This window comes from Rhamphochromis longiceps, linkage group LG19, assembly GCF_057381845.1.
Source record: "Rhamphochromis longiceps isolate RC_006_pf linkage group LG19, R_longiceps_female_GT1.1, whole genome shotgun sequence".
Classification (NCBI taxonomy): Eukaryota; Metazoa; Chordata; class Actinopteri; order Cichliformes; family Cichlidae; genus Rhamphochromis; species Rhamphochromis longiceps.
Window position 1 is genome coordinate 8,374,144 of NC_140575.1, and position 25,540 is coordinate 8,399,683.

The 25,540-nt window shown below is 39.0% G+C and overlaps 1 protein-coding gene across 1 annotated transcript; it reads right to left on the reverse strand.

The window, feature by feature from the left end:
- Positions 1 to 1,327: 1,327 nt before the first annotated feature.
- Positions 1,328 to 25,140, reverse strand: LOC146646135 (uncharacterized). The gene is made up of 22 exons (XM_085391605.1): positions 24,873 to 25,140; positions 21,760 to 21,870; positions 20,541 to 20,654; positions 18,879 to 18,989; positions 16,925 to 17,029; positions 16,211 to 16,321; positions 15,076 to 15,189; positions 14,356 to 14,466; positions 11,956 to 12,069; positions 11,236 to 11,346; positions 9,748 to 9,861; positions 9,295 to 9,378; positions 8,152 to 8,788; positions 6,089 to 6,200; positions 5,823 to 5,945; positions 4,477 to 4,568; positions 4,269 to 4,361; positions 4,043 to 4,166; positions 3,821 to 3,940; positions 3,550 to 3,705; positions 2,754 to 2,875; positions 1,328 to 1,709 (listed from the first exon to the last, which is right to left on the reverse strand). The coding sequence occupies exons 1-22, from the start codon at positions 25,138 to 25,140 to the stop codon at positions 1,553 to 1,555; spliced, it is 3,204 nt and encodes a 1,067-aa protein (XP_085247731.1). The 3' UTR covers positions 1,328 to 1,552.
- Positions 25,141 to 25,540: the final 400 nt, after the last annotated feature.

Below are 25,540 nucleotides of genomic sequence, written 5' to 3' on the forward strand. Positions count from 1 at the left end.
TCTATGTTCATACAACATAACTTGATTTAGTTAGTCTTAAATATGTCTTGTTAATCTTAAGTAGTTTTTTTAAATTAGATGAACTAAAGATTTTTGCTTTAAACTAACATAATTCAATTTCGTGGAACCTGTTGACAAAATAATTTTAATTAAAGTCAACGTTTCATTTTTTTGAGTGTAGCTACAATCACAAAAAGTGAAAAAAAAAAAATCCAAACATTTGAATCAACTTATACAAAACACATAATGATAATAATAATAATACACATAAAAATAAATTTACCTGAGAAATTAATTGACTTTCACAGTTATGTCTGTTTTCCTGTACAAAATGACAAACATTACATGTTTGTCATTTTGATGTGAAATATGTCATTTTTCTTTGTCTGATGTCAAACGCAACAAACATGAGGACAAAGGTAATATTTTTAAACAGTGTGTTTTGCTACTTCACTGTAAACACAATATTGCCATTTATCTTCTGGTACATATGCAAGAATAAAGAATTATTCTATACTAACTTGCACAAACCAAGAAACAAACATGAATCACTGCAGAAATTCTGACTTCTTCCAGTGGATGTGTACATTTTTTAAAAGCAGTACCATAAAGTATTCTGTTTTATTCTTACAAAACTATTGGATAATATCAACATGAAAACCTCACTATTTACCTAAAGGTTACATGTGAAACAATATTCCAGCGCTTCCGAGTATTATTTATCCATGTTGTTACAAGACTTGGTTTCTATTCAGCAGTATACAACAAGGTTTACAACAAGGTGCAAACATGAGGTTACACTGAAGAACAAGAAGGTCAGATTAGATTTGCCAGAAAACATCTAAAAGACCTCGCACAGGTTTCGAAAAGCCATCTTTGAAAAGATGAAACCAAGATTAACTTGTATCAGAAACATGGGAAAGTCAGAAGAAGGAGAGAAAAAACTTTTCACTACTGCATCATCTGTGAAACATGGTGCAGACAATGAGCCTCATTTACTAATACATGGACTTATACACTAATACACAAGTAGTCCACACAGAAAAATTACTGTTAAATTTGCGAAACGTTGCGTGCCAGCCTATTTTGTTATCACCACAGTTCGTATGTTAGTAAATCAAAAGCATTCGGAACCAACATGCACATTTCCCCATTTCTCTGTGTACAAAACTATGTTTACCTCCAAGTGAAGCAGAGCACGTGGTGACGATGTTTTAAGAGAGAAGCCTGCAGCTCTAAGACAAGAATTTAGGAGAAAGTTTGACTGTAGAAAATGGAATAAGTGTCTGAGGTCCAAGGAGGAAGTGTTTCCACATAAGTGATGGTCATCCAAAAATGAAAAATGACTAAATGAAAAAAAAACAAACCCTGATACTCGCTGTGTCAAACACTAACAGACAACGAGACAGAAACATGGGAAATTACCCATAACATTCACTTTGAACATCTTTACAGACAGACTGAAAACACTTCAACTCATCTTATCTACCAAACAATATAAGACAGATGCTCTGCAACCCAACTCTCAGTCAGTGATATTCTGAAAAGCAAATCAACTGCCCGTCACTTCAACTTTGGAGAAAAACGCCCGGGTTTCAGCATTAGTATGGCTTTCTTTCAGTATGTCCAGCACTGTGGTTTTGATGGTTTTCTTGTCGACTTTGGAGAGGTTTGCTTTGAGTTTAAGCAGAGCTGAAAGATGTTTTTCACTGTTGGTGACAGAAAGAAGAAAATGTTCAAAAAAAAGATGTCATGCCAAGTATTTTATGATTATGTTTATATGCTGTTTGTCATTACAGAATGAGATACTGAGAAACAAAACTGTCAGGTGAAGAAAGTCATATATGACAGTAAGATGCAAACAAATGATGATGATGATGATGATGATGTTTCAGCCTACCTTAGATTACATGAATGTGCAAAATCACCCCATTAATGCCACATGATATTAACAATGTTAATAAGTAAAAAAAAAAGATTCTGCAACATTTTTTTTAACTTTCAACACAAGGCTTACAAGTTCAATCATTTCTTTAAACTTGTAGTCCAAGACTGCAGGTCTTAAATCAAACAGCTGATTTGCTGATCTGTATTATTGAACCTGTTATCTTTTTCTGTGTGTAACCGGTTTCCTGCCCCTGACACACATCCTTCCTGCAAACATTAACAGCTGTCACATCACCACACCAACTATTGGAAAATGTGTCAATTTCTGTGTTAAATGCAACAATAGATGGAACTCCTATTGGTGACACTGATATGTGCCTAAATTTACATTAATCTCCAAGTTTCCACTAGTTTTATCAAATAACTCCCCATGAAATCACACACTTCCGTGGTGCTGATGCTTTCAGACACACAGACAGTCTATATGTGAGTGCTATCAACAGCAGTGTTTATGTCCCCTGATTCTTTTTCTCCTTTTCCTTTAAGGTTAGAAATAAGACAAGAACGAGACAGTTTGTTTTCCAGTGCCACATTTGGAAGAAATCTCTCCTTTCACTCTAATTAACAGCATTATTGACTTCATCTACACACAGCTGCTGCTGCTTCTCTCAGGCCTGCATGTTTTATTTAGCTTTCAGTTTCTCATATTAGTTTCCATGAATGTCGCTCATCCTGCTGACAAGAAACATCTGAAACCAACTGAGATGTTTGGCTCAGTCTACTTGCTGTTCCTCCTCAGCTATCGCCAAAAAGTGCAGTTGTTTTTGTATTAAAGTAAATAATGTTTCAGTCAGTTCAAAAGTTACCTGAGGTCGGGATAAGCAGATCCCAGTGAAACGATTTGCATCTGTATGGCAGGAATATCTTGGAGTTTTAGCACTTCTGCAATCTTGGTCAGGATTTCCTTTAACCAGTCTTGTTTGGATCCCTGTGAAGACAAATCAGTGACGTCAGTTTAGTCTGCAAGTTTCCCCAAACTGTAATCAACAAAGCAATAATGATGTTTTTCATTCTGGAGCTACTGCACTGGAGTTTGACAAGATCAATGATGTATTTGATACGTTCTTTCAGTTTCGTGAATATTGTCTTTATTTATGCACCACATAGTCATCAACTAATGTTCAGATATTTGATACATTTGTAACTACAGTCCAGTTGTCCTTAAGTGGAGGGTTTTTCTTCATTTCCACCATGTTTTGCTCCATGTAAAATCTGTATAAAATATTAATTTATATGCTACAGATACAAATGTGTAATGTAAAAATCTTTTTTAACAATATACAGCAAGTGGGAAAAAAGTGGGGAAAAAAGTGGTCCATCATTTTCTATGGGTCACACTTTTGTTTTTCAGGAATGAGTCCATTGGTTTTCCATTGAGTGTATTTCATCTATATCCAGGCTTGGAGGATCAGATTTTAGTCAGCTGCTCTTTTTTTTTTTGTTTCAATTTTATAGAACTTTTAATCAAAACTTCCAAACCAAATAAATGTGAAATTGAGCTGATTCTTATTCTTATTTTTTTCCAACAGCTCAGCAGAAATCTGATCACTTTTGGGTTTTATTCATGTCTCAGCTAAAGTGTGCAGTGAAGGTGAGTCTCACCATTCTGGCAAACAGCTCGTGCAGTTTCTCTCCATTTTCTTGCACAGTCTCGCAAGCCTTCTGCTGCTGATTGCTGTCCTTCAGTTTGACCTCTCCTTTCAGGAGCCTCTGGACATATTCTACTGTCACTTCCTGCTGAAGCCGACCAATCAGCTCCTGAATTTAGCCCAAGTATATAAGTAATCAGAGCGCATCATAATCCTTTTACTAAAAAGTTGACAATGAAGGCAATCATGGCCATTCAATCCAAAACAAAGTTTCCTCCTTTTACCTGGTAAGAGGACTGACTGGAACCCTGAAGTTCTTGAAGCTGGTCTTCAGTGCTGTTCAGCAGCTTCTCAAACGTGTTCTTCTTCAGCCAGTCACTGGTTCCCACCTTCTGGTAGTGTGGCTGTGTGAGGAACAAATAACACATTGTTTTAAAATCTTTGATTAAAACATGTTAGGATTTAATCCTGAGGATTATTGATATCTGCAGTTGTAAAGAACTTACTTTGAGGATCTTGTGCACAGGGGTTAATAAATAAGTGTGGGCAGACTGTTTCATCTCAGTCAGGACCTGCAAACAGTTTTCCCGCACATTCTCTGGGAACAGATCGTGCTTCTCAAAGAAGTCCCTTTAGACAGACCACACAGGACACATTAGCTCACAGTGAAGTATTCTCCTTTTATGATGAAGTTAAAATCTGAATTTCCATCTAACTGGATCAGAAACATACCTGAACTGTTCGACACAGCTGAGGTTTGCCTTTATGAAAGCTTTGCTGTGCCGTTTGTTCTGCCTTATGATGTCTTCATGAAACTCTTTATACCTGCAGAAGATTAAAAACAGTTTTCACTTTTACTATCTTGTTATTACCAAACATTAAACTAAAATGTATTTTCAAATGACAATATTTAAAAGACAGCCTTGTGAAGCCTTGTTACCTCTGCATGAAGTCTGTCAGGTTGGATGTTATTTTCTGGGCTTTGTGTCCGTCTACAATTTTGTGCGCTGATGTCACGATGCCGTAGATAAACTGAAGACAAATGTATTGACAAATCAGTGGCAGTTTTAAGTAAAGCACTTTACACAGCAATGCACTTCCATCATTTTCAGATCCAGTTAAGCACCAGGAACCAAACCCAGTGCTTTACAATGTTAGTGACAAACCCAAGTGATTAAACTACAGAACCATGGGAGGGTTCGAAACTGTGACTCTGATCTGACAGTAAATGAGTTTCTACAAACGACCCAAACAATAATGACGGTCCTTTGTTTGTTTGTTAATCTTTTTATCAAAGTTTCTCAAAGTCTTTTTCAGTTTGGTTAATATGTGCAGCAGGCTGGAAAATATTTGTCGGCACTTCTTTGGAAAGTTTTAAAGTGAATAATAGAGTAAATGTCAGTCTGCACATTTTGTTCTCCTACGATCAAAACAATGTTCTGTCAATATTTCACCACAACAATTTTTTATTGCACAGTTCTGATATAGCAATGTTTTCAAAGCCTCTCATTATGGTCAACAATTAGAAATATCATGTTCCAGAGTCTGGTGACTCAGTGTTTATGTTTAGGGTTATGAATATGCTTTGTTTCAGTTAAGTTCTGGTTATATCTTTTGGAGTTTTCTAGTTCTTTGGTTTTGCCTCCATGTCTCCCATGTGTTACATGTCCCTTGTCTAGTTTCCTGTCTAGCGTCTCCCCTGTCAGCTGTGTCTTCTTGTCAAGTCCGTGTCTCTGTGTCTGTGTCCTGTTTCCTGTTTTACTTTGACAGTCTTGCTTCCTTTGTTAATGTTTTTAATTTTGCTTCCTGTACATTTCGTTATGTCAGATTAGTCCCAGCTGTTGTCCTCCTGTTTCTCTTTCCCTCGTTTACTACCTGGTGTATTTAATCCCCGTGTTTTCCTCTGTCCGTAGTCGTGTCATTAACTACCCTCTCTGTGTTATCCTGTGTTCCTGATTAAATCTTAGTTCTCCATTTCTGGCATAGTTTCTAGTTTTTTTAGTTTTCCAGTCTGAGTTTCATGTGCTTAGTTTTTAACTGCACAATAAGCCGGCCTCCTTTAGTTAAATCTTTCGTTTCGTGAGTCTTGTATTTGGGACCTTCATCCTGCCTGCCACACAGCAAACCATCACAAGAAGTAAACAAAATGAAAAACTCACTATAAGGACCCTTAAAGTTAGCCAACACAAGTGATTCCTTTCATTTTGTGTTGATACATCTTTATTCAAGCTTTATAAAAGTATTGATTTCAGCCTCTTTTATATCAAGTTGTTGCAGCAACTCTACCTGGATGACATCATAGGCCACAGGACTGACGTAGCAACCATCATCTCTTGTCGGCTCCTTTCCTTGATCCCACTCTTTCTTTGCTTCATCCAATACTCGGTCAATAAAAATCATCAGGTCGCTCTAAACACACAACAACACACCGTTGTCACTATTATATCTACAATATTCTATGAGCTATAATAAAACAAACTATAACTTTTTTTGAACAGCATTCTAAAAATGTGCAAAGCAAATTAAACGTATGACAACAAATCCTTTGTTACCTGTTGTTTGCTGAGGTACTGCTCCTCCAGAGGTTTCAGTAACTCGTCAGGAAGCAGGTTTCCCAGCGCTTCAGTATTGATATTACTGGCCAGCTCAGGTTTTTCAAGGATTCTGTTACACAGAGCAGATACAGCCCAAGTTGTATTTAGTCTACACGTCATTTGTTATTTCAGTTTAATTCACTTTAGTTCTACTTATATAGCGCCAAATCACTACATCAGTTGCCTCAAAGCACTTTGTATTGTAAGATAAGACACTACAATAACACAGAGAAAACTGCAACAATGAAACGACCCTGTATGATTAAACAGTAGGAAGGAAAAACTCCCTATTTACAGGAAGACAAGGCTCTGGGAGGGGCGGCCATCTGCTATGACCACTTGAGGGTGCGGAGAGAAAGACAGGATCAGATGTTGTGGAAGAGAGGTGGAGATTAATAATAACTCATGATTAAATGCAGAGTGGTTTAAAAACACACAGAAAGTGAAAAGAGGTGAGTGCAAAAGAAACTCATGGGGAAGGCCCAGCAGCCTAGACCTACTGCAGCATAACTAAGGGATGATTCAAGGTCATCTGATCTAGCCGTTTATGCTTTGTCAAAAGTGAAAGATTTAAGCCTCATCTTAAAAGTAGGGTGGCTGTCTTCTGATTCCCAACTGGGAGCTGGTTCTTCCATAGAAGAAGAGCCTGAAAGCTGAAGGCTCTCCCTTCCATTCTACTAAGTGCTCTATTGCTGTGATATGGTACTAAGACGTCTTTAAGAGTAGATGAGATCTGATTATTGAAGACCTTTAATGTGAGAAGATTTTAAATTTGATTCTGGATTCAACAGTTAGCCGATGAAGAGAAGCCAGTATGGAAGAAATATGATCTCTCTTTCTAGTCCCTGTAGGTACTCCTCCGGAAGCTTTTTTGGATCAACTAGAAAGTTTTCGGGGAGTTTTTAGGACAACATGACCACAATGAATTGGAATAGTCCATACTAGAAGTAATAAATGCAGGAATTAGTTTTTCAGCATCAGTCCAAGACAGAATGTTTCTGATCTATGTGTATTAAAGGGCATATCTTGGTCAAAAATGACTCCTAGGTTCATCACAGTGTTACTGAAGGCCAATTGATCCAAAGTCAAAATCTGGTTAAATGCCATATTTCTAAGCTTTTCAGGGCCGGGTACAATAACCTCAGTTTTATCTCATTTTAGAAGCAGGAAATTAGAGGTCATCCATGTTTTTATGTCTTTAAGGCATTTCTCTTTAACTAATTGGTGTGTGTCTGTGTAGCAATGACAATGCTATGCCTTAAAATGAAATTAGTCCCAGCTAAGAACCCTGTTGAACTCCATAATTAACCTTAATGTGTGAAGAAAACTCTACATTAACATGAACAAGTCTGTTAGATAAATATTATTTAAACCACTGCAGCATAGTACCTCTAATACAAACAGCATGCTCTAATTGCTGTGATTAAATATTATGGTCAATAGTATCAAAATTTAATATAGCGCATTAAGCCACCAGAAATGAATCAGAATCAGAATACTTAGGAAATTATGTAAAATGGTTGCTTAATGTACTGAAATCAGCATGGTGGCACAGTGATTAGCACTGCTGCCTCACAGCAAGAAGATCCTGAGTTCATTTCTACCTGGCCAGGGCCTTTCTGTGTGGAGTTTGCATGTTCTCCCCATGTTTACCTGGGTTCTCTCCGGATACTTCAGCTTCCTCCCGCAGTCCAAAGACATGCAGTTAGTGGGGTTAGATTAATTGGTGATTCAAAATTGCCCATAGGCGTAATTGTGAGTGCGAATGGTTGTCTGTCTCTATGTGTTAGCCCTGTGATAGACTGGCGACCTGTCCAGGATGTACCCTGCCTCCCTATGGTAGCTGGGATAGGCTCCACCCCCCACTCCCCGGCGATGCTGACAAAGATAAGTGGAAGAGAATGGAATGGATGGATGAAAGCCACCAAAAATTTGCAGCTAAAAGACAGGCGTATAAATAAATATAAATAAATCCCAGCATAAAAATAATATGCTACTTCAAACAAAAACTAATTGCTTACTCTGGATAAGATTCCTTCACCCATTGCAGGAGGAAACTGCAGTCATCCACAGAACCCACAGAACCCACAATCTTTCTGAGCCTGGCCTTGACAGTTTGATGGTACTGTCTTGCATAAAAGTTACAGATGTCCATCTCTGGTGGGTAGCAGTTCTTCACAACCTCCACCACCCGCTGCAGGTCCTCCTTCAGCTGCCTGCCCATGGAGTGGATGTCTGCCTCTATAGATGACTGGTTCACCTGATCACCAATGGGGCTTGATGGATTATCCATACGCCCATTTACTAATTTTTGAAGCACGTCATCATGGTGTTTCTTCCACTCGCTGGGCCTCCAGGTTGGTGGAGTTTGAGAATTTTGTCTCCACAGCTGGTCCTGCTCTTCCTCAAGGTTGATGGCTTTCACCGCAGATGTCAAAGCAGACACCTCTTCCTCAGTGCTGAGAGAAAGACTCTTCTGCAGAATCTGCCATACACGCTCTTCAAGGGCTTTATGGTCTGCAGCAAGCTTTTCTACTGCTTCCTTGTTGGCCTCAGCCTCCACTGTCTCCCAAAACAGATGTTTCTCCCTGTCTATCAGTTCCTGAGTGGCTTCACAAAAGGCTTGCCTTTCAAGGTATTCCTCAAAAGTAGGAGTCACTGGTGGACAATAACAAAGACAATTTTTTTTAAATTATCAGCACTATTTTATAGATGAATCATCCAGGCTCTGTTAAACTGCTTTGATACTTTCTCAAGTTTTCAGTCCTAAATATGAAACAGGTCAGAAGAAGAGTTTATAGCAATTATTATTTTATCGTTCCACAATTTTACTGTGGAAAACACTTTTATTTATAACATGTTTCTGACTGGATTTTTGGACCTCTGACCTTTATAACTATTTAAATAATATCCATTTTGATGAATGTCCAATGTTCCCAAATTAATTTTATTTTCACTTTTTTGGGAAAAAAAACTGATCAAAACAATTTTTCTCTTGATATCTATGATAGTAAACATTGAAACAAATCTTTCTAAACAGTGAAATGAATGGTGCACATGTACTATATACCCATAATTAAATATAATAAAAATAATTATAATTAAACTCATATCAAGTATATTTAAATGGGGTTGAACAAATAAAAAATATTTATACTTCCCACCTTTTTCATCCATCGAGGGGGGTTTATCCTCGTCCCTTTTCTGTTTAAAAGAAAACTTTCTCTTTTGGGATCTATTGTTGGGATCTGAAACAAAGTACACAGTTTAATGAAGTCTGATTAACAGACTGCAGAGATGATTTCAATCTTTTGTGATTTGTATGCAATAAAGATTGGCGATGGATACTCTAATAAGATTGTCTTTTATATGTTATTTTTCTGCCCAGTGAGGTTGAAATTTGGCTTCGGCTTGATGTTTAAAGGTGCACAGTGACAGGAAATAAAAACGCACATCAAATGCATTGCACCTAGCAAGTCTGTTTTGAAAATGTAAGGAGTAGAAAGGAGATATATTTACACTAAATGCATTAAAAAGTAAAAACAAAAAGTTAAAAGGAATACTTAAAGCACTGCAAATTAAAAATAAATACACTAAAAAGTATTTGTACTTCCCACCTTTTTCTTCCTTCAAGTCTTCAGAGGGGAGTGTATCCACTTCCTGTTTCCGTCTCCAACGAATGGATTCTCTCAGTCTATTAAATGTATTATCAAACCTCGGCATGCTGGGATCTAAAAAAGCAAAGCACACAGTTTAATGCAGTTTTAATGACAGACTGCAGACACGATTTCTGATCTTTTGTTTTCTCCACTTTGCACAGACAAGCATCAGCAGTGCTGTTTTCTTGTCCACTATAATGACCACTGCAGAGAACATTTTAGTTTGTTCTTTTATGACTGTATAATCTTAATGGGCCATCTACTTCATTGTTTTAATGGACTTCCCTACCACTGCTATGCTGATGACAAACAGTTTTACTTTTACATCAGACCCAACAACGTTAACAATCAATGATTCTCTGTCATTACTACTTGGATGGATTCAAATTTACTTGTGGCAGGGCGTGGTCTGTGGCGCCGCTGCAGGGAGGCTGACACGCTGGAGCTGCATCAGCAATTACGCCTCACCTGCTTAAGAGGGATGAACTCAGTCCTGATGTGGTGGTTGTTGGTGTGTGTGGCCGGCAGCTGAAAAGCTGCAGCCGTGTGTGAAGTTACAACAACCGTAATTAAGAAAAAAGTGTTAAAGGTGTGCAATATGTGGTCGGGTCTGCCATGCATCTGTTACATTACATCATCGCAATTTCAGTAAAACTGAGGTTCTAGTACTTGGCCCAGCCAGTTTCTCTAAGGAGATAAGTCAGTACATCGGCCCCTTCTAAAACTAAAAACCTTGGTATAATTTTTGACCAACACCTGAATTTTGAAATTCACATCTCAAAGCTCACCCAAACTTGTTTCCTTGACCTCAGGAATATTGCAAAATTCCATTACTAACAGATAATCCTCTGCATGGACAGGACACTGCTTATACAGCAGAGCTTCTGAAACCTGATCACTGCACGTGACCTTTCTGATCCCCTAACCAGGGCCTTCTTACTGTCCCTCGCTCGATTAAAAAACCAGAGGTGATTTTGAGGTTGTTGTACCCAAACTGTGGAACAGCCTTCCTCCCTCAATCAGGTCTGCTAACTCTGTTATTTGATTTAAAAGGTTCATTCCTGAGCCTGGAGCAGCTCTTGACAAAACAACCTGGCTAGCATGTACAGAGACCTGACCACAACATCTTTGGAATGAATAAACACAATCAGGCCTTGTCACTCAAAATCAACTGTGGTCTTCAAAAATGCACTCGTACCTGCAGTTTGCACCCAGACGTAACAATCTGATGGAAAGCCTTGAACCAGAGGTGGAGGCTTTTCCAGCAGCAGATTAGTGCCCATGGTTTAGCATGAGAAACTTAATGTCCACATACTTTGTTCATACATTTTCAAACTTTAGGCAACAAAGACTATGTTAAGGTAAATATTAAAAAATGTTAGTAGAAGTTTAATAATTAAATATTGCCAGTTTATAGGATCATTGATCTAGTATTAAAGTTAATACCTGTCTTTGATGGTGTCGGTGGTTTGGATTTGAGAGAAGAAACATCTGACTCTTCTTCCTCCTTTTTCTCTTCATTCTCCAGACAGGTGGCTGAAGAGCCGTCGCCAAGACCTGACAGAGAGTAAAGCAGAGCACTGCTGGTAACAGCACAATTTTCTTATAACAGGTTGATTTGGCAAAGATTTGATGCCAGATGACCTTTCTGATGCAACTCTCTCCAGTTATCCAGGGCTGGGACCTGCAGTACACTGGCTTGTGTTCACACATTGTGTGATGAACTTCTCAGAAACTGTTTGCTTGATGCTCATTTGTGTCTGTAGCACTAACTAGATCCTGAAGTACCACAACTATTACTCATGAACATCTGCACCAAAAATGCTGTTTTGGATTGTTTGGGGTCACTTTACCCACTAAGTGTGATTTGTATGCAATAAAGATTGGCGATGGACACTCTAATAAGATTGTCTTTTATATGTTATTGTTCTGCCCAATGAGGTTGAAATTTGGCTTCGGCTTGATGTTTAAAGGTGCACAGTAACAGGAAATAAAAACGCACATCAAATGCATTGCACCTAGCAAGTCTGTTTTGAAAATGTAAGGAGTAGAAAGGAGATATATTTACACTAAATGCATTAAAAAGTAAAAACAAAAAGTTAAAAGGAATACTTAAAGCACTGCAAATTAAAAATAAATACACTAAAATGTATTTGTACTTCCCACCTTTTTCTTCCTTCAAGTCTTCAGAGGGGAGTGTATCCACTTCCTGTTTCCGTCTCCAACGAATGGATTCTCTCAGTCTATTAAATGTATTATCAAACCTCGGCATGCTGGGATCTAAAAAAGCAAAGCACACAGTTTAATGTAGTTTTAATGACAGACTGCAGACACGATTTCTGATCTTTTGTTTTCTCCACTTTGCACAGACAAGCATCAGCAGTGCTGTTTTCTTGTCCACTATAATGACCACTGCAGAGAACATTTTAGTTTGTTCTTTTATGACTGTATAATCTTAATGGGCCATCTACTTCATTGTTTTAATGGACTTCCCTACCACTGCTATGCTGATGACAAACAGTTTTACTTTTACATCAGACCCAACAACGTTAACAATCAATGATTCTCTGTCATTACTACTTGGATGGATTCAAATTTACTTGTGGCAGGGCGTGGTCTGTGGCGCCGCTGCAGGGAGGCTGACACGCTGGAGCTGCATCAGCAATTACGCCTCACCTGCTTAAGAGGGATGAACTCAGTCCTGATGTGGTGGTTGTTGGTGTGTGTGGCTGGCAGCTGAAAAGCTGCAGCCGTGTGTGAAGTTACAACAACCGTAATTAAGAAAAAAGTGTTAAAGGTGTGCAATATGTGGTGGGGTCTGCCATGCATCTGTTACATTACTTCATCGCAATTTCAGTAAAGCTGAGGTTCTAGTACTTGGCCCAGCCAGTTTCTCTAAGGAGATAAGTCAGTACATCGGCCCCTTCTAAAACTAAAAACCTTGGTATAATTTTTGACCAACACCTGAATTTTGAAATTCACATCTCAAAGCTCACCCAAACTTGTTTCCTTGACCTCAGGAATATTGCAAAATTCCATTACTAACAGATAATCCTCTGCATGGACAGGCCACTGCTTATACAGAGCTTCTGAAACCTGATCACTGCAGCCGACCTTTCCGACCCCCTAACCAGGGCCTTCTTACTGTCCCTCGCTCGATTATAAAACCAGAGGTGATCGTGCTTTTGAGGTTGTTGCACCCAAACTGTGGAACAGCCTTCCTCCCTCAATCAGGTTATTTGATTTAAAAGGCTCATTTCTGAGCCTGGAGCAGCTCTTGACAAAACAACCTGGCTAGCATGTACAGAGGCCTGACCACAACATCTTTGGAATGAATAGAAGCAATCAGGCCTTGTCACTCAAAATCAACTGTGTGTCATGGTCCTGGGCCATGTTGGCCCAGTATTCTTAGTTTCTTGTATTTCTGTATTTCATTTCTTATTTAGGCCATGTTTCCTGAGTTGTCCTGTTATGTTGTTCCCTAAGTGTTTTCCCTTCGTGACTCTTACCCCCTGTGTGCCCCTCTGTGTATTTTTGAGCCCTCGTCTCTCTTTGTGTTTATTCCATGTTTCCCCTGACCCAGCGTTTCTAGTTCCTTGTGATGTTTGTAATATGGTACTTGTGTGATTTATTCTATGGCTTCTAGTTTTGATCCCTTGCCCTTCATGTCTCTCTGTGTCCCCTCTGTTCTGTGTAATTGTGTGTCTTTGCATGTTTGAGTTTCTTGTTTTCTGTCCCTCTGCATTGTGCATTATGTTCTCATGGTTGGTCTTTTGTTACTCCCTCTAGTCTAGTTTCTTGTGTTCCAAGTTGAGTATTTCCCTCCGCGTATTTTGGTTCTTAGAGTCCTCTGCCTTATGGTTTATGTCTCTGTGTTCCTTAGTTGCTTTCTCCACTGTGTCAAGTTTGCGTCTCTGTAAGATACTTCCTGTTTTACTTTGGTGGTCCATGTCTTATGTGAATGTGTCCTGCTCTGCTTGTCTCGTCCAGCCTGATTACTTCCAGCTGTGCTCTCCTTCTGTGTCTCATTCCCTCGTTATCCCTCTGTGTATTTAAGCCCTGTGTTTCTCTGAGTCGGTGTCGTGTCGTCCCTCATGTTGTGTGTGATTCTCCCCGTGTCTTCTGGTATGTGTTACAATTAGCTCTTCCCAGTTTAGTTTTACATTGCTTTGGTATCACTGTTATCGTTTGTCACCTGTCAGCAATAAAGCTGCATTTTGAGTTCAGTCCTGTTTTCCCGTGAGTTGGCGTTTGGGTCCTATTTTCCTGCCTGCCACACACCGTTACATGACACTGTGGTCTTCAAAAATGCACTCGTACCTGCAGTTTGCACACAGATGCAACAATCTGATGGAAAGCCTTGAACCAGAGGTGGAGGCTTTTCCAGCAGCAGATTAGTGCCCATGGTTTAGCATGAGAAACTTAATGTCCACATACTTTATTCATACATTTTCAAAATTTAGTCAATATCGACTATGTTAAGGTAAATATTAAAAAAATGTTAGAAGTTTAATAATTAAATATTGCCAGTTTATAGAATCATTGATCTAGTATTAAAGTTAATACCTGTCTTTGATGGTGTCGGTGGTTTGGATTTGAGAGAAGAAACATCTGACTCTTCTTCCTCCTTTTTCTCTTCATTCTCCAGACAGGTGGCTGAAGAGCCGTCGCCAAGACCTGACAGAGAGTAAAGCAGAGCACTGCTGGTAACAGCACAATTTTCTTATAACAGGTTGATTTGGCAAAGATTTGATGCCAGATGACCTTTCTGATGCAACTCTCTCCAGTTTTCTAGGGCTGGGACCTGCAGTACACTGGCTTGTGTTCACACATTGTGTGATGAACTTCTCAGAAACTGTTTGCTTGATGCTCATTTGTGTCTGTAGCACTAACTAGATCCTGAAGTACCACAACTATTACTCATGAACATCTGCACCAAAAATGCTGTTTTGGATTGTTTGGGGTCACTTTACCCACTAAGTGTGATTTGTATGCAATAAAGATTGGCGATGGACACTCTAATAAGATTGTCTTTCATATGTTATTGTTCTGCCCAATGAGGTTGAAATTTGGCTTCGGCTTGATGTTTAAAGGTGCACAGTAACAGGAAATAAAAACGCACATCAAATGCATTGCACCTAGCAAGTCTGTTTTGAAAATGTAAGGAGTAGAAAGGAGATATATTTACACTAAAAGCATTAAAAAGTAAAAGCAAAAAGTTTAAGGGAATACTTAAAGCACTGCAAATTAAAAATAAATACACTAAAATGTATTTGTACTTCCCACCTTTTTCTTCCTTCAAGTCTTCAGAGGGGAGTGTATCCACTTCCTTTTTCCGTCTCCAACGAATGGATTCTCTCAGTCTATTAAATGTATTATCAAACCTCGGCATGCTGGGATCTAAAAAAGCAAAGCACACAGTTTAATGCAGTTTTAATGACAGACTGCAGACACGATTTCTGATCTTTTGTTTTCTCCACTTTGCACAGACAAGCATCAGCAGTGCTTTTTGTTTTGAACTCAGTTCCCAAAAAATTGTTGTTGTTTTCTTGTCCACTATAATGACCACTGCAGAGAACATTTTAATAAACATTTAACAAAAAATGTTTTGCAGATTTTAGCTATTTTGGTTTGTTCTTTTATGACTGTATAATCTTAATGGGCCATCTACTTCATTGTTTTAATAGACTTTCCTACCACTGCTATGCTGATGACAAACAGTTTTACTTTTATGTCAGACCAAACAACATTAACGATCAATGATTCTCTGTCATTACTACTTGGATGTATTCAAATTTACTTTATTGTAATTTCAGTAAAACTGAGGTTGTAGTATTTGGCCCAGGCAGTTTCTCTAAGGAGATAAGCCAGTACATTGGCCCCTTCACTAATAACTTCTAAAACTAAAATCTAATTTTAAAACCAGAGGTGATTGTGCTTTTGTCGTTGTTGGGGCCCAAACTGTGGAACAGCCTTCCTCACTCAATCAGGTTATTTGATTTAAAAGGCTCATTTCTGAGCCTGGAGCAGCTCTTGACAAAACAACCTGGCTAGCATGTACAGAGGCCTGACCACAACATCTTTGGAATGAATAGAAGCAATCAGGTCTTGTCACTCAACACCAGCTCCGGACCTCAATAATGAACTTGTACCTGGATGGCAACAAATGCAGTTTGTAGCCAGACGTAACAATCTGATGGAAAGCCTTGAACCAGAGGTGGAGGCTTTTCCAGCAGCAGGTTAGTGCCCATGGTTTGATTTGGCATTGCAATGTTAATGTTCACATAATTTGTTCATAAGTTTTCAAACTCTAGTCAACAAAGACTATGTTAAGGTAAATATTAAAGAAAATGTTAGTAGAAGTTTAATATTTAAATATTGCCAGTATATAGAATCATTGATCTAGTATTAAAGTTAATACCTGTCTTTGATGGTGTCGCTGGTTTGGATTTGAGAGAAGAAACATCTGACTCTTCTTCCTCTTTTTTCTCTTCATTCTCCAGACAGGTGGCTGAAGAGCCGTCGCCAAGACCTGACAGAGAGTAAAGCAGAGCACTGCTGGTAACAGCACAATTTTCTCATAACAGGTTGATTTGGCAAAGATTTGATGCCAGATGACCTTCCTGATGCAACTCTCTCCAGTTATCTAGGGCTGGGACCTGCAGTACACTGGCTTGTGTTCACACATTGTGTGATGAACTTCTCAGAAACTGTTTGCTTGATGCTCATTTGTGTCTGTAGCACTAACTAGATCCTGAAGTACCACAACTATTACTCATGAACATCTGCACCAAAAATGCTGTTTTGGATTGTTTGGGGTCACTTTACCCACTAAGTGTGATTTGTATGCAATAAAGATTGGCGATGGACACTCTAATAAGATTGTCTTTCATATGTTATTGTTCTGCCCAATGAGGTTGCATCAGTTTGATGTTTAAAGGTGCACAGTGACAGGAAATAAAAGAGACATACTAAAAAAAAACCTCAAATACATTACATCTAGCAAGTCTGATTTGAAAACATAAGGAGTAGAACGGAGATATATTTGCATTAAAAAGGAAAAGGAAAAAGGAATACTTAAATAAAGCACTGAAAATTAAAAACAGGTACAGTAAAAATTATTTGTACTTCCCACCTTTTTCTTCCTTCAAGTCTTCAGAAGGGACTTCCTTTTTCCGTCTCCAAGGAAAGGACTCTCTCAGTCTATATAATGCATTATCAAACCCCGGCACACTGGGATCTAAAAAAGAAAAGCACACAGTTTAATGTAGTTTGAATAACAGACTGCAGGCCTGATTTCTGGTCCTTTGTTTTCTCCTGCCAGTGTTTGTGTTTTTGGTTTAAGTTTCACTCTTTGAATTGTGGTTTTCTGTTGTATTATATTTACTGTTCCTGGTTTCTCTTCTGGTTCCGCGCCTCATCTTGCCTCGCCTCATGTTTCTATGTCTCATTGTCTTGTCTGTGTCATCATGAACGTCTCTTGCTTCCTGTTTTATTGTGATAGTCCCTTGTCATGTGTTCAGTGTATTGAGTTTTGTTTCCCTGTGTCTCGTTATGTCAGATTCGTCCCAGCTGTGTTCCCACCAGTTCCCCATCCTCTTGTTGTCCTACTTGTGTATTTAAGCCCTGCATCTTCCTTGTTCATTGCTGGTTTGGTTGTCAATCTTCCCCTGTGTGTCATCCTCCATGTTGCCTCTGCGTTTCTTCCTCGATGTTTCATATCTCAGGCTCCTAGTTCCCAGTTTCAGGTTTTTGTTACGTTTCTTTTGTTCCTCGTGTTCTTTTGTTAGTTTCTCCATGTTCAGGTTTTGTAAGTTTATTCCTGCCATACTCTGCTTTTGTTTGCATTGAGTCTCACTGTAAATAAAAAATCACACCCAACTACTCTGTCGTCTGCATCTGCACTCGGGTCCTTCTGTCGTCACTCCATACGTCTGCCTCTGTAGCTGTGACACTCCCTTTTCCACAGGCAAGCATCAGCAATGCTTTTTGTTGTGAAGTCAGTGCCCCCCCAAAAAATGTTGTTTTTGTTGTCCACTTTAATGACCAGGGCACTGCAGCAAACCTTTTAGGGAACATTTTATAGAGATAAAATCATTTGCAAGTGTGCAGATTTTAGCCACTTTGGTTTATTCTTTCATGACTGTATAATTTTTATTATGAAAGTTGATAATGGGGGTTTTTAACAGAAGACATTGAGAGTTTTATAGTAAGGACACGGGTAACAATCCGTGCATTAATGATGTACATTTAGTTGTTAATATATGCTGGTCAGCCAGACATCAAAAAAGTGTAAGTTGAAAGTGTCCTATATAAACGAATGCAGGCATTTATTAATATAGCTAATTTCACATGTGCTTTTATTCTAAGGAAACCCATTTTTCCTTGGTACTATGCCTCGATATTTATATGTGGGTTTACTTTCTGCACTGCATGGTTAAGATAGCATTAAATCCTGGAAATATTCTACATGTGCAAAAAATTTGCCATTTTACTGAGGCAAAGTTATTCTGTTATCATACATTAAATATGCTTTTAACTTAACTGATTCTTGCCCAGGTTAAAAATGTTGTTTGAAGGCATCAGATCAGGATTCAGTTATGAACATTTTTCCTTATTTTATTTTTCAGCTTCCCAGGGAAAAGGAGGGGGCAAAACAATCACTCATAAATGTTAATGTTTCACTACTAAATACAAATAGCAGCTTTACTTGGTCAACATTCAATTTTACTTCTGGTTGAGTTTTCAGCAGCCGTTAATAGTATTAATGCTACAGACTAGACAGCTGAGTTGGCATTACTGGTACTGCTCTTAAATGGTTTTCTTCATACTTATCCAACAGATAATAGCCAGATGCAACAATCTGATGGAAAGCCTTGAACCAGAGGTGGAGGCTTTTCCAGCAGCAGATCAGTGCCCATGGTTTGATTTGGCATTGCAAAGTTAATGTTCACATACTTTTTTCACAAGTTTATAAACTTTAGTCAACACAGACTATGTTAAGGTAAATACTAAAAAATGTTAGTAGAAGTTTAATAATTAAATATTGCCAGTTTATAGGATCATTGATCTAGTATTAAAGTTAATACCTGTCTTTGATGGTGTCGCTGGTTTGGATTTGAGAGAAGAAACATCTGACTCTTCATCCTCTTTTTTCTCTTCATTCTCCAGACAGGTGGCTGAAGAGCCGTCGCCAAGACCTGACAGAGAGTAAAGCAGAGCACTGCTGGTAACAGCACAATTTTCTCATAACAGGTTGATTTGGCAAAGATTTGATGCCAGATGGCCTTCCTGATGCAACTCTCTCCAGTTATCTAGGGCTTGTGCACTGGCTTGTGTTCACACATTGTGCGATGAACTTCTCAGAAACTGTTTGCTTGATGCTCATTTGTGTCTGTAGCACTAACTAGATCCTGAAGTACCACAACTATTACTCATGAACATCTGCACCAAAAATGCTGTTTTGCATTGTTTGGGGTCACTTTACCCACTAAGTGTGATTTGTATGCAATAAAGATTGGCGATGGACACTCTAATAAGATTGTCTTTTATGTGTTATTGTTCTGCCCAATCCCACATATCAAGTCTGGCCTGGATCTGGTATCAAACCGGCACTGCTGACTTCTGGCATGATAAGACATATGTCATCCAGATATGGGCCAGGCCTGGCATAGATGGCACTGTTTATGTGATGGAATGCCACATCTGGCTTGATTGTGGTTTGGTTTATGTGGCCCAGGCCCACAGAAAACAGATCTGGCCCGGATCTGGCATCAAGCTGGCACTTCTGACTGACTGGAGTCATGGCAGGGTGTATGTCAACCAGATGTGGGCAAGGTCTGGCAATGATGGTACTATTTATGTTCCTATTTTCCCATTTTAGTTAGAAGACCCAAATGCCATGTTGCAATACTATACTGCTATGGTAACCAACGTTTCAAATGCAGGTGTGACAGGTTTGTGAGGGTACATTTTATCCAAAACCTAGTGACGGTTTACTCATCTTTGACAGTGGGTGGCTGTAGCTCAGGAGGTAGAGCAGGTCACCTACTGAACGCAAGCTTAGTGGTTCGATCCCTGGCTCCTCCAGTCTGCATGTCAAGAGTGTGAATGTGTATGAATGTAAATAGGAAGCACTCAGTTTAGAGGAAGTGTTTGATAAATGTGGCATGTTGTATAGAGCACTTTAAGTAATCTGGGAGACTAGAAAAGCGCTGTATAAGAGTCAGTCCATTCACTGTCTGAACAGAGTTTTGTCATGCTTCTTTTGCACTATTATGTTCTGGCACCTGTTGTTATTACATGGCTTGATTAAGGTACACATTAGGCTGACATCCAGGGCCAGAGCTGAAACTGTTCTGGGCCAGCAGTGTGTCTGCAACTGGCCTTGTGCTGACCCATGTGTGGGCCACATCTGGCAAACCAAATCTGGGCCACCAAAGGGTCGTCATTCTTTGCGGTATGTGAGCCATGTGTAAGCACATTCTGTGGGCCAGATCTAAGCCATACCAATTTTGCTATGTGGGATGAGGTTGCAATTTGGCATCAGCTTGATGTTTAAAGGTGCACAGTGACAGGAAATAAAAATAAAAAGAAATAAATAAAAAGAAATTCAAATACAAGTCTGATTTGAAAACGTAAGGAGTAGAAAGGAGATATATTTGCATTAAAAAGTAAAAGTTAAAAGGAATACTTAAATAAAGCATTGAAAATTAAAAACAGGTACAGTAAAAAGTATTTGTACTTCCCACCTTTTTCTTCCTTCAAGTCTTCAGAGGGGAGTGTATCCACTTCCTTTTTTCGTCTCCAACGAAAAGATTCTCTCAGTCTGTTTAATGTATTTTCAAACTTCGGCATACTGGGATCTAAAAAAGAAAAGCAAAAAGTTTAATATAGTTTGAATAACCAACTACAGGCCTGATTTCTGGTCTTTTGTTTTCTCCACTTTCCACAGACAAGAGAACATTTTACAGAGACAAAAAATCCTTTGCAAGTGTGCAGATTTTAGCTACTTTGGTTTGTTCTTTCATGACTGCATGATCTTAAACATGAAAGCTGATAATAGCGATTTTTAAACAGATGACATTTGGAGTTTTTATAGTAAGGGTAACAATCCATGCATGAATGATCTATACCCTGGTGGAGGGGTTTGTGTATTCCAGAGATCCCAGGGGCTATGATGTTGGGGGGCTTTTGTCCCCTGGTAGGGGTGAGGCACCAGATAAAGAGCAATTCAAAAACCCATATGAGAAGACCCAGGGAACAGTTTACCCTTACCAGGATAGGGTTACCGGGGCTCCGCCCTGGAGCAAGGATGTTCCCTGTGCCTTCGGGTCAGGAAACATGTCCTGACTGTCGTCAGCCTCTATGTGCTGAATGACAGTTCAGAGTACCAGGCCTTCCTGGAGTTCATGAAGAGAAAACTGAGCGTAAAAGCGAAACTTTCGATTTACCAGTCGATCTTCGTCCCCACCCTCACTTATGGTCAATAGTCTTGGGTAGTCACCAAAAGAACAAGGTTGCAGATACAAATGAGCTCTCTCCAAAGGATGGCTGGCCTCTCCCTTAGATATAACGTAAGGCATTCAACCATCCAGGAGGCGCTTAGAGTAGAGCCACTGCTCCTCCACATCAAAAGAAGCCAGTTGATGTGGTTTGGGCATCTGACAAGGATGCCTCCTGGGCACCTCCTGGGTGAGGTGTTCCGGGCATGTCGGACCAGGAGGAGGCTCCTCCATCTCTTGGCTGGCCTGGGAATGCCTTGGTGTTCCCCCAGACAAGCAAGAGGAGGTGGCTTGAGAGAGGGATGTCTGGGCTTCTCTGCTAAGGATGCTGCCCCCGCAACCTGGCCCCGAATAAGCAAAAAAGGATGGGTGCATGGATGGATGGATGGATTTGTATGTGAAAGTAAATCTCTACATATCCAGTATGCAGGATCATTGATCTAGTATTAAAATTAAGAAGTTTCACCTGTGTTTGATGGTGTTAGTGGTCTGGATTTGTGAGAAGAAACATCTGACTCATCATCCTCTTTTTCCTGGTTGCTCTTCGGAGAGGTGGATGCAGAGCCAGGACTCAGACCTGACAGAGAGGGGAGAAGAGGACATTTGTAAAAGCTGCTTTCTCTTTTAAACTGACTCTTTAGTCCCTAGTTTCAAAAACACATTCGTCTTTGTGGTGTCACAGCAGTTAATGTCCTGCCACAGGATTCAATTCAGGTTGAGCTCTGAACCTTTTCTGGGACGAGCCAAAACATTGATTCTTTGCTTTTTTTTTTCACCATTCTGTTGTAGATTTGCTGCGGTGCACGAGATCGTTGTCCTTTTGCATGGCGTACTTTGGGGACTGTAAAACACTTTGGTATACAAAGTAGTTCATGTATCCTGTAGCAGGCAAACCAAAGCCCTTGCCTCAAAGGATAACCTGAAGAAGAGGACAGACCAGTAAAGTGGCTTCTTCCACCCTCTTGCACAGGCTGAAAAAAATCTAGTATTTTGCTGTTAATGTGGGGAAAAATAAATATATCTTTATGAAATATAATAGACATTAAACTTCTGGGGAAAAGAGCAATATTTTTACATCTTCCATTTCTTTGTATTTAAAGTTTGAGGTGAGTTTTTATATCTTTACCAGCACTAGTTAATGTTAACTCAAGGAAAACCCAGAGGAAAACTTGTCTGCTTATGTATGACCCAGACGCTCCTTCATTTAGCAAACAGACATGTTCCAACAAGTTTAACGGTCTTCTTGTGTTTCGTTTTATTTTTCTAAGGAAATTATGTCTTTCATAGTGCATGTGTGCACATCATTCTGTCTGCAAACACAGTAGCTTGAAAAGTTTGGAATGAATTCTGAAACTGTAGACTGAGGTCATCTTAACTACTCATTAAAATTTGCTTTACATCCACTGAGATCTTCAATACCAACTTAAAATGTGTTTATTTGTCAGAAATTGACAAAAAGCTTAAAACTATGATTTTTAGTGTGTGCATTGTTTCTCACTGCCAGTGTTTGTACTGACAACGTAAAGGTACATAGGCGATGATATATATGGTCAAGTAAATATGACATTAGTTTGTATACAAATATCATGTTTTACAAGTTAACCCTAAAATGCATTATATCTTTAAAGAAAGTTAGTTAGAAATATGGGTGGGTAAAAAAAGATATCCAAACTCAAAGCAATTTGAATTTAAATAATCCGATACTGATTGATTATTGAATCCTTAAATCAATTTTTAAATATAAATGTATTTTGCCACGTATGTCAGAGTCTCAACTAAAAGCTCTCAAAACCATTTCAACAACCACAAAACAGATAAAACTCCACAAAACAGATAAAACTCCACAAAACAAATAAAACTCCACAAAACAAATAAGATTCCACAAAACAGATAAGATTCCACAAAACAGATAAGATTCCACAAAACAGATAAGATTCCACAAAAGAGGGAACACAAAGCGTGGATCCTTCTCAGAGTACTTCAATACCAGTTTTCTGCCTTATTCGCTTTCTTATTATACACCAGTCTACAGCTGTGTACGGTGTATGGTGATGTCTGACGCTTTTTTCACCAAAAATGACCTCAACACTGGGCCCTCTGACCACCACCAGTAGGCAACGGGTGAAGTGTCTTGCCCAAGGACACAACGGCTGAGACTGTCGGAGCCGGGGCTCGAACCAGCAACCTTCCGATGCCAACTCTTGAGCCACGATCGCCCCTACAAGGTTTAGAGGGTTCTTTTGACAGTACATATCCAAGTCAGATGATCATATTTCTAATATTTCTGAATCAAATTGAATCAAACTTGAATCATTTGTAGAAATCAGTGACAATACAGAGTCTTATTTAGAAATATACTGTTGTATAATATTGTATAATTAGCTAAAGTTAATCATGTCCAGTTATTACAGATAAATATCTACACAGCAAAATCTCCAGTGTTAAATTAACACTGGAGAGTGTCTATATGGGCCCACACCTCTGAGTGTTAAATACAACACTGTTGAGTGTTAAATTAACACTTTTGATAGTGTTATATGTTTAAAAGTAACCTAGTCAGTTTTGAAGATTAACAAAGACTAACACTGAGCAGTGCTGATTTTCTAACACTGGAAAATAACTCAAAATGTTAGAAATATTCCAGTGTTAGAAAATCAGCACTGCTCAGTGTTAGTCTTTGTTAATCTTCAAAACTGACTAGGTTACTTTTAAACATATAACACTATCAAAAGTGTTAATTTAACACTCAACAGTGTTATGTTTAACACTCAGAGGTGTGGACCCACATAGACACTCTCTAGTGTTAATTTAACACTGGAGATTTTGCTGTGTATTACCCATTACCTGCTCCTACATAATGTTTGTGTCAAAGTAAATCTGTCATCTTTATCTGATTTTTACTGCACTACAAATTTCCTGTAGGACATTTAAAAAGAACAAAAGAAAACTACATGAATATATACATTACAATTACAATACTGTAAAGTAAACAGAGTGAGCTGCCGTGGTGGAGCTTTGTGAATGCATGTCTCCTAAAATCAAACATCACCGTTAATGTCTTGGACAGGGGGACACATTTCTGCACCTACATTTTCTAAATGTAATGGTGCCTGCCTTCAGTCAGCTTGATAGATTTATTTATTTTGCTTTACTGCACATACTGTGTGTACAATAGCACCCACATCTCAGAGGAATGACTCACGTGGGTCCTCTAGGGAAATATTTGCAACCCGCACTGTCAGAAAGCTGGGAAACACTCATACTGTAAGTTAAGATTTTAGGCATAGAACATAGGAGACATATCAAATGTGAGCAACATGTCCTAAAGTTGGGAAAGGCAGCAAAGTAAGTGGTGCTAACAAGAAACAGCTGGAGGAAAATTTTGCAACTGGTTAGTTTAATGCCCACAGTTCAGTAACATGATTGAGTATGAAAAGAGCATCTTAGGGAGACGGAGGTGCACCAATCTGCAAAAAATGGACACTCAGTCCTCTGGCCTAAACAAGAGAGACACCATCTAGCTTGCCATCTGTGTTTACATTTGACAGGAGATTTTATGAAAACCCCAACGGTACTCACTGGGTGACGGAGGTTGTGGTGAAGCCGCAGAATCCAACTTCTTTGCAGGTTCATCTGATTCTGGTGATAACTTGGATTCCTTGTCACCAGGAGATGGAGGATTCTTCCGTGTTGGAAGCCGGAGGCTCCTTCTAAACTTCCCCATCATGCCCACATTTATGCCACCATCAGTCGACGTCTTCTCATCGCTCTTGATGGATCCGTTGCTCTTGGTGGACACCGTGTCATTGCTGGGGTTCTCAGTGGACTTGTCCATCATTTGTGACATGTTATTCCATTATCTACCCAAATGTGAAAATGTAATAAATATTCAAGTAAAGTAATGAAGCATTTCTATTTTGTTACTTCTTATCTGGATTTTAATGATAGTTATAGTAATTTGTGAGAAAGTGCCTCAATGAACAAAATCTTACATAATAAAACCTGTATAAGTGCTGTATAAAGAACCAGTTTATTGACTAAGCAATTCATTGTGGCTTTCACCAGGATCATCATAAAACTATATTAGAGATAACATTTTATATCAGATAGATTGAGGTAGAAAAACAGAGCAACACGTTGTTTGTAATTTGGGACCATTTAATCTCATCTCTCAGGTCCTGGACTTTCAAATACTTTTTATCTGCTGTTGATCGTTTTTAGCCTCGCAAAACTTCAATTTGTCCAGA

What these genes read in the sequence shown, in the direction of transcription:
- LOC146646135 (XM_085391605.1), bottom strand. Translation starts at nt 25,140, where the DNA reads ATGTCACAAATGATGGACAAGTCCACTGAGAACCCCAGCAATGACACG. An exon ending in AGACTTGAAGGAAGAAAAAG is followed by an intron (nt 9,379 to 9,747) that starts GTGGGAAGTACA and finishes ACTTTGTTTCAG; the next exon opens with ATCCCAACAATAGATCCCAA. An exon ending in CCAGTCAGTCCTCTTACCAG is followed by an intron (nt 3,706 to 3,820) that starts GTAAAAGGAGGA and finishes GGCTAAATTCAG; the next exon opens with GAGCTGATTGGTCGGCTTCA.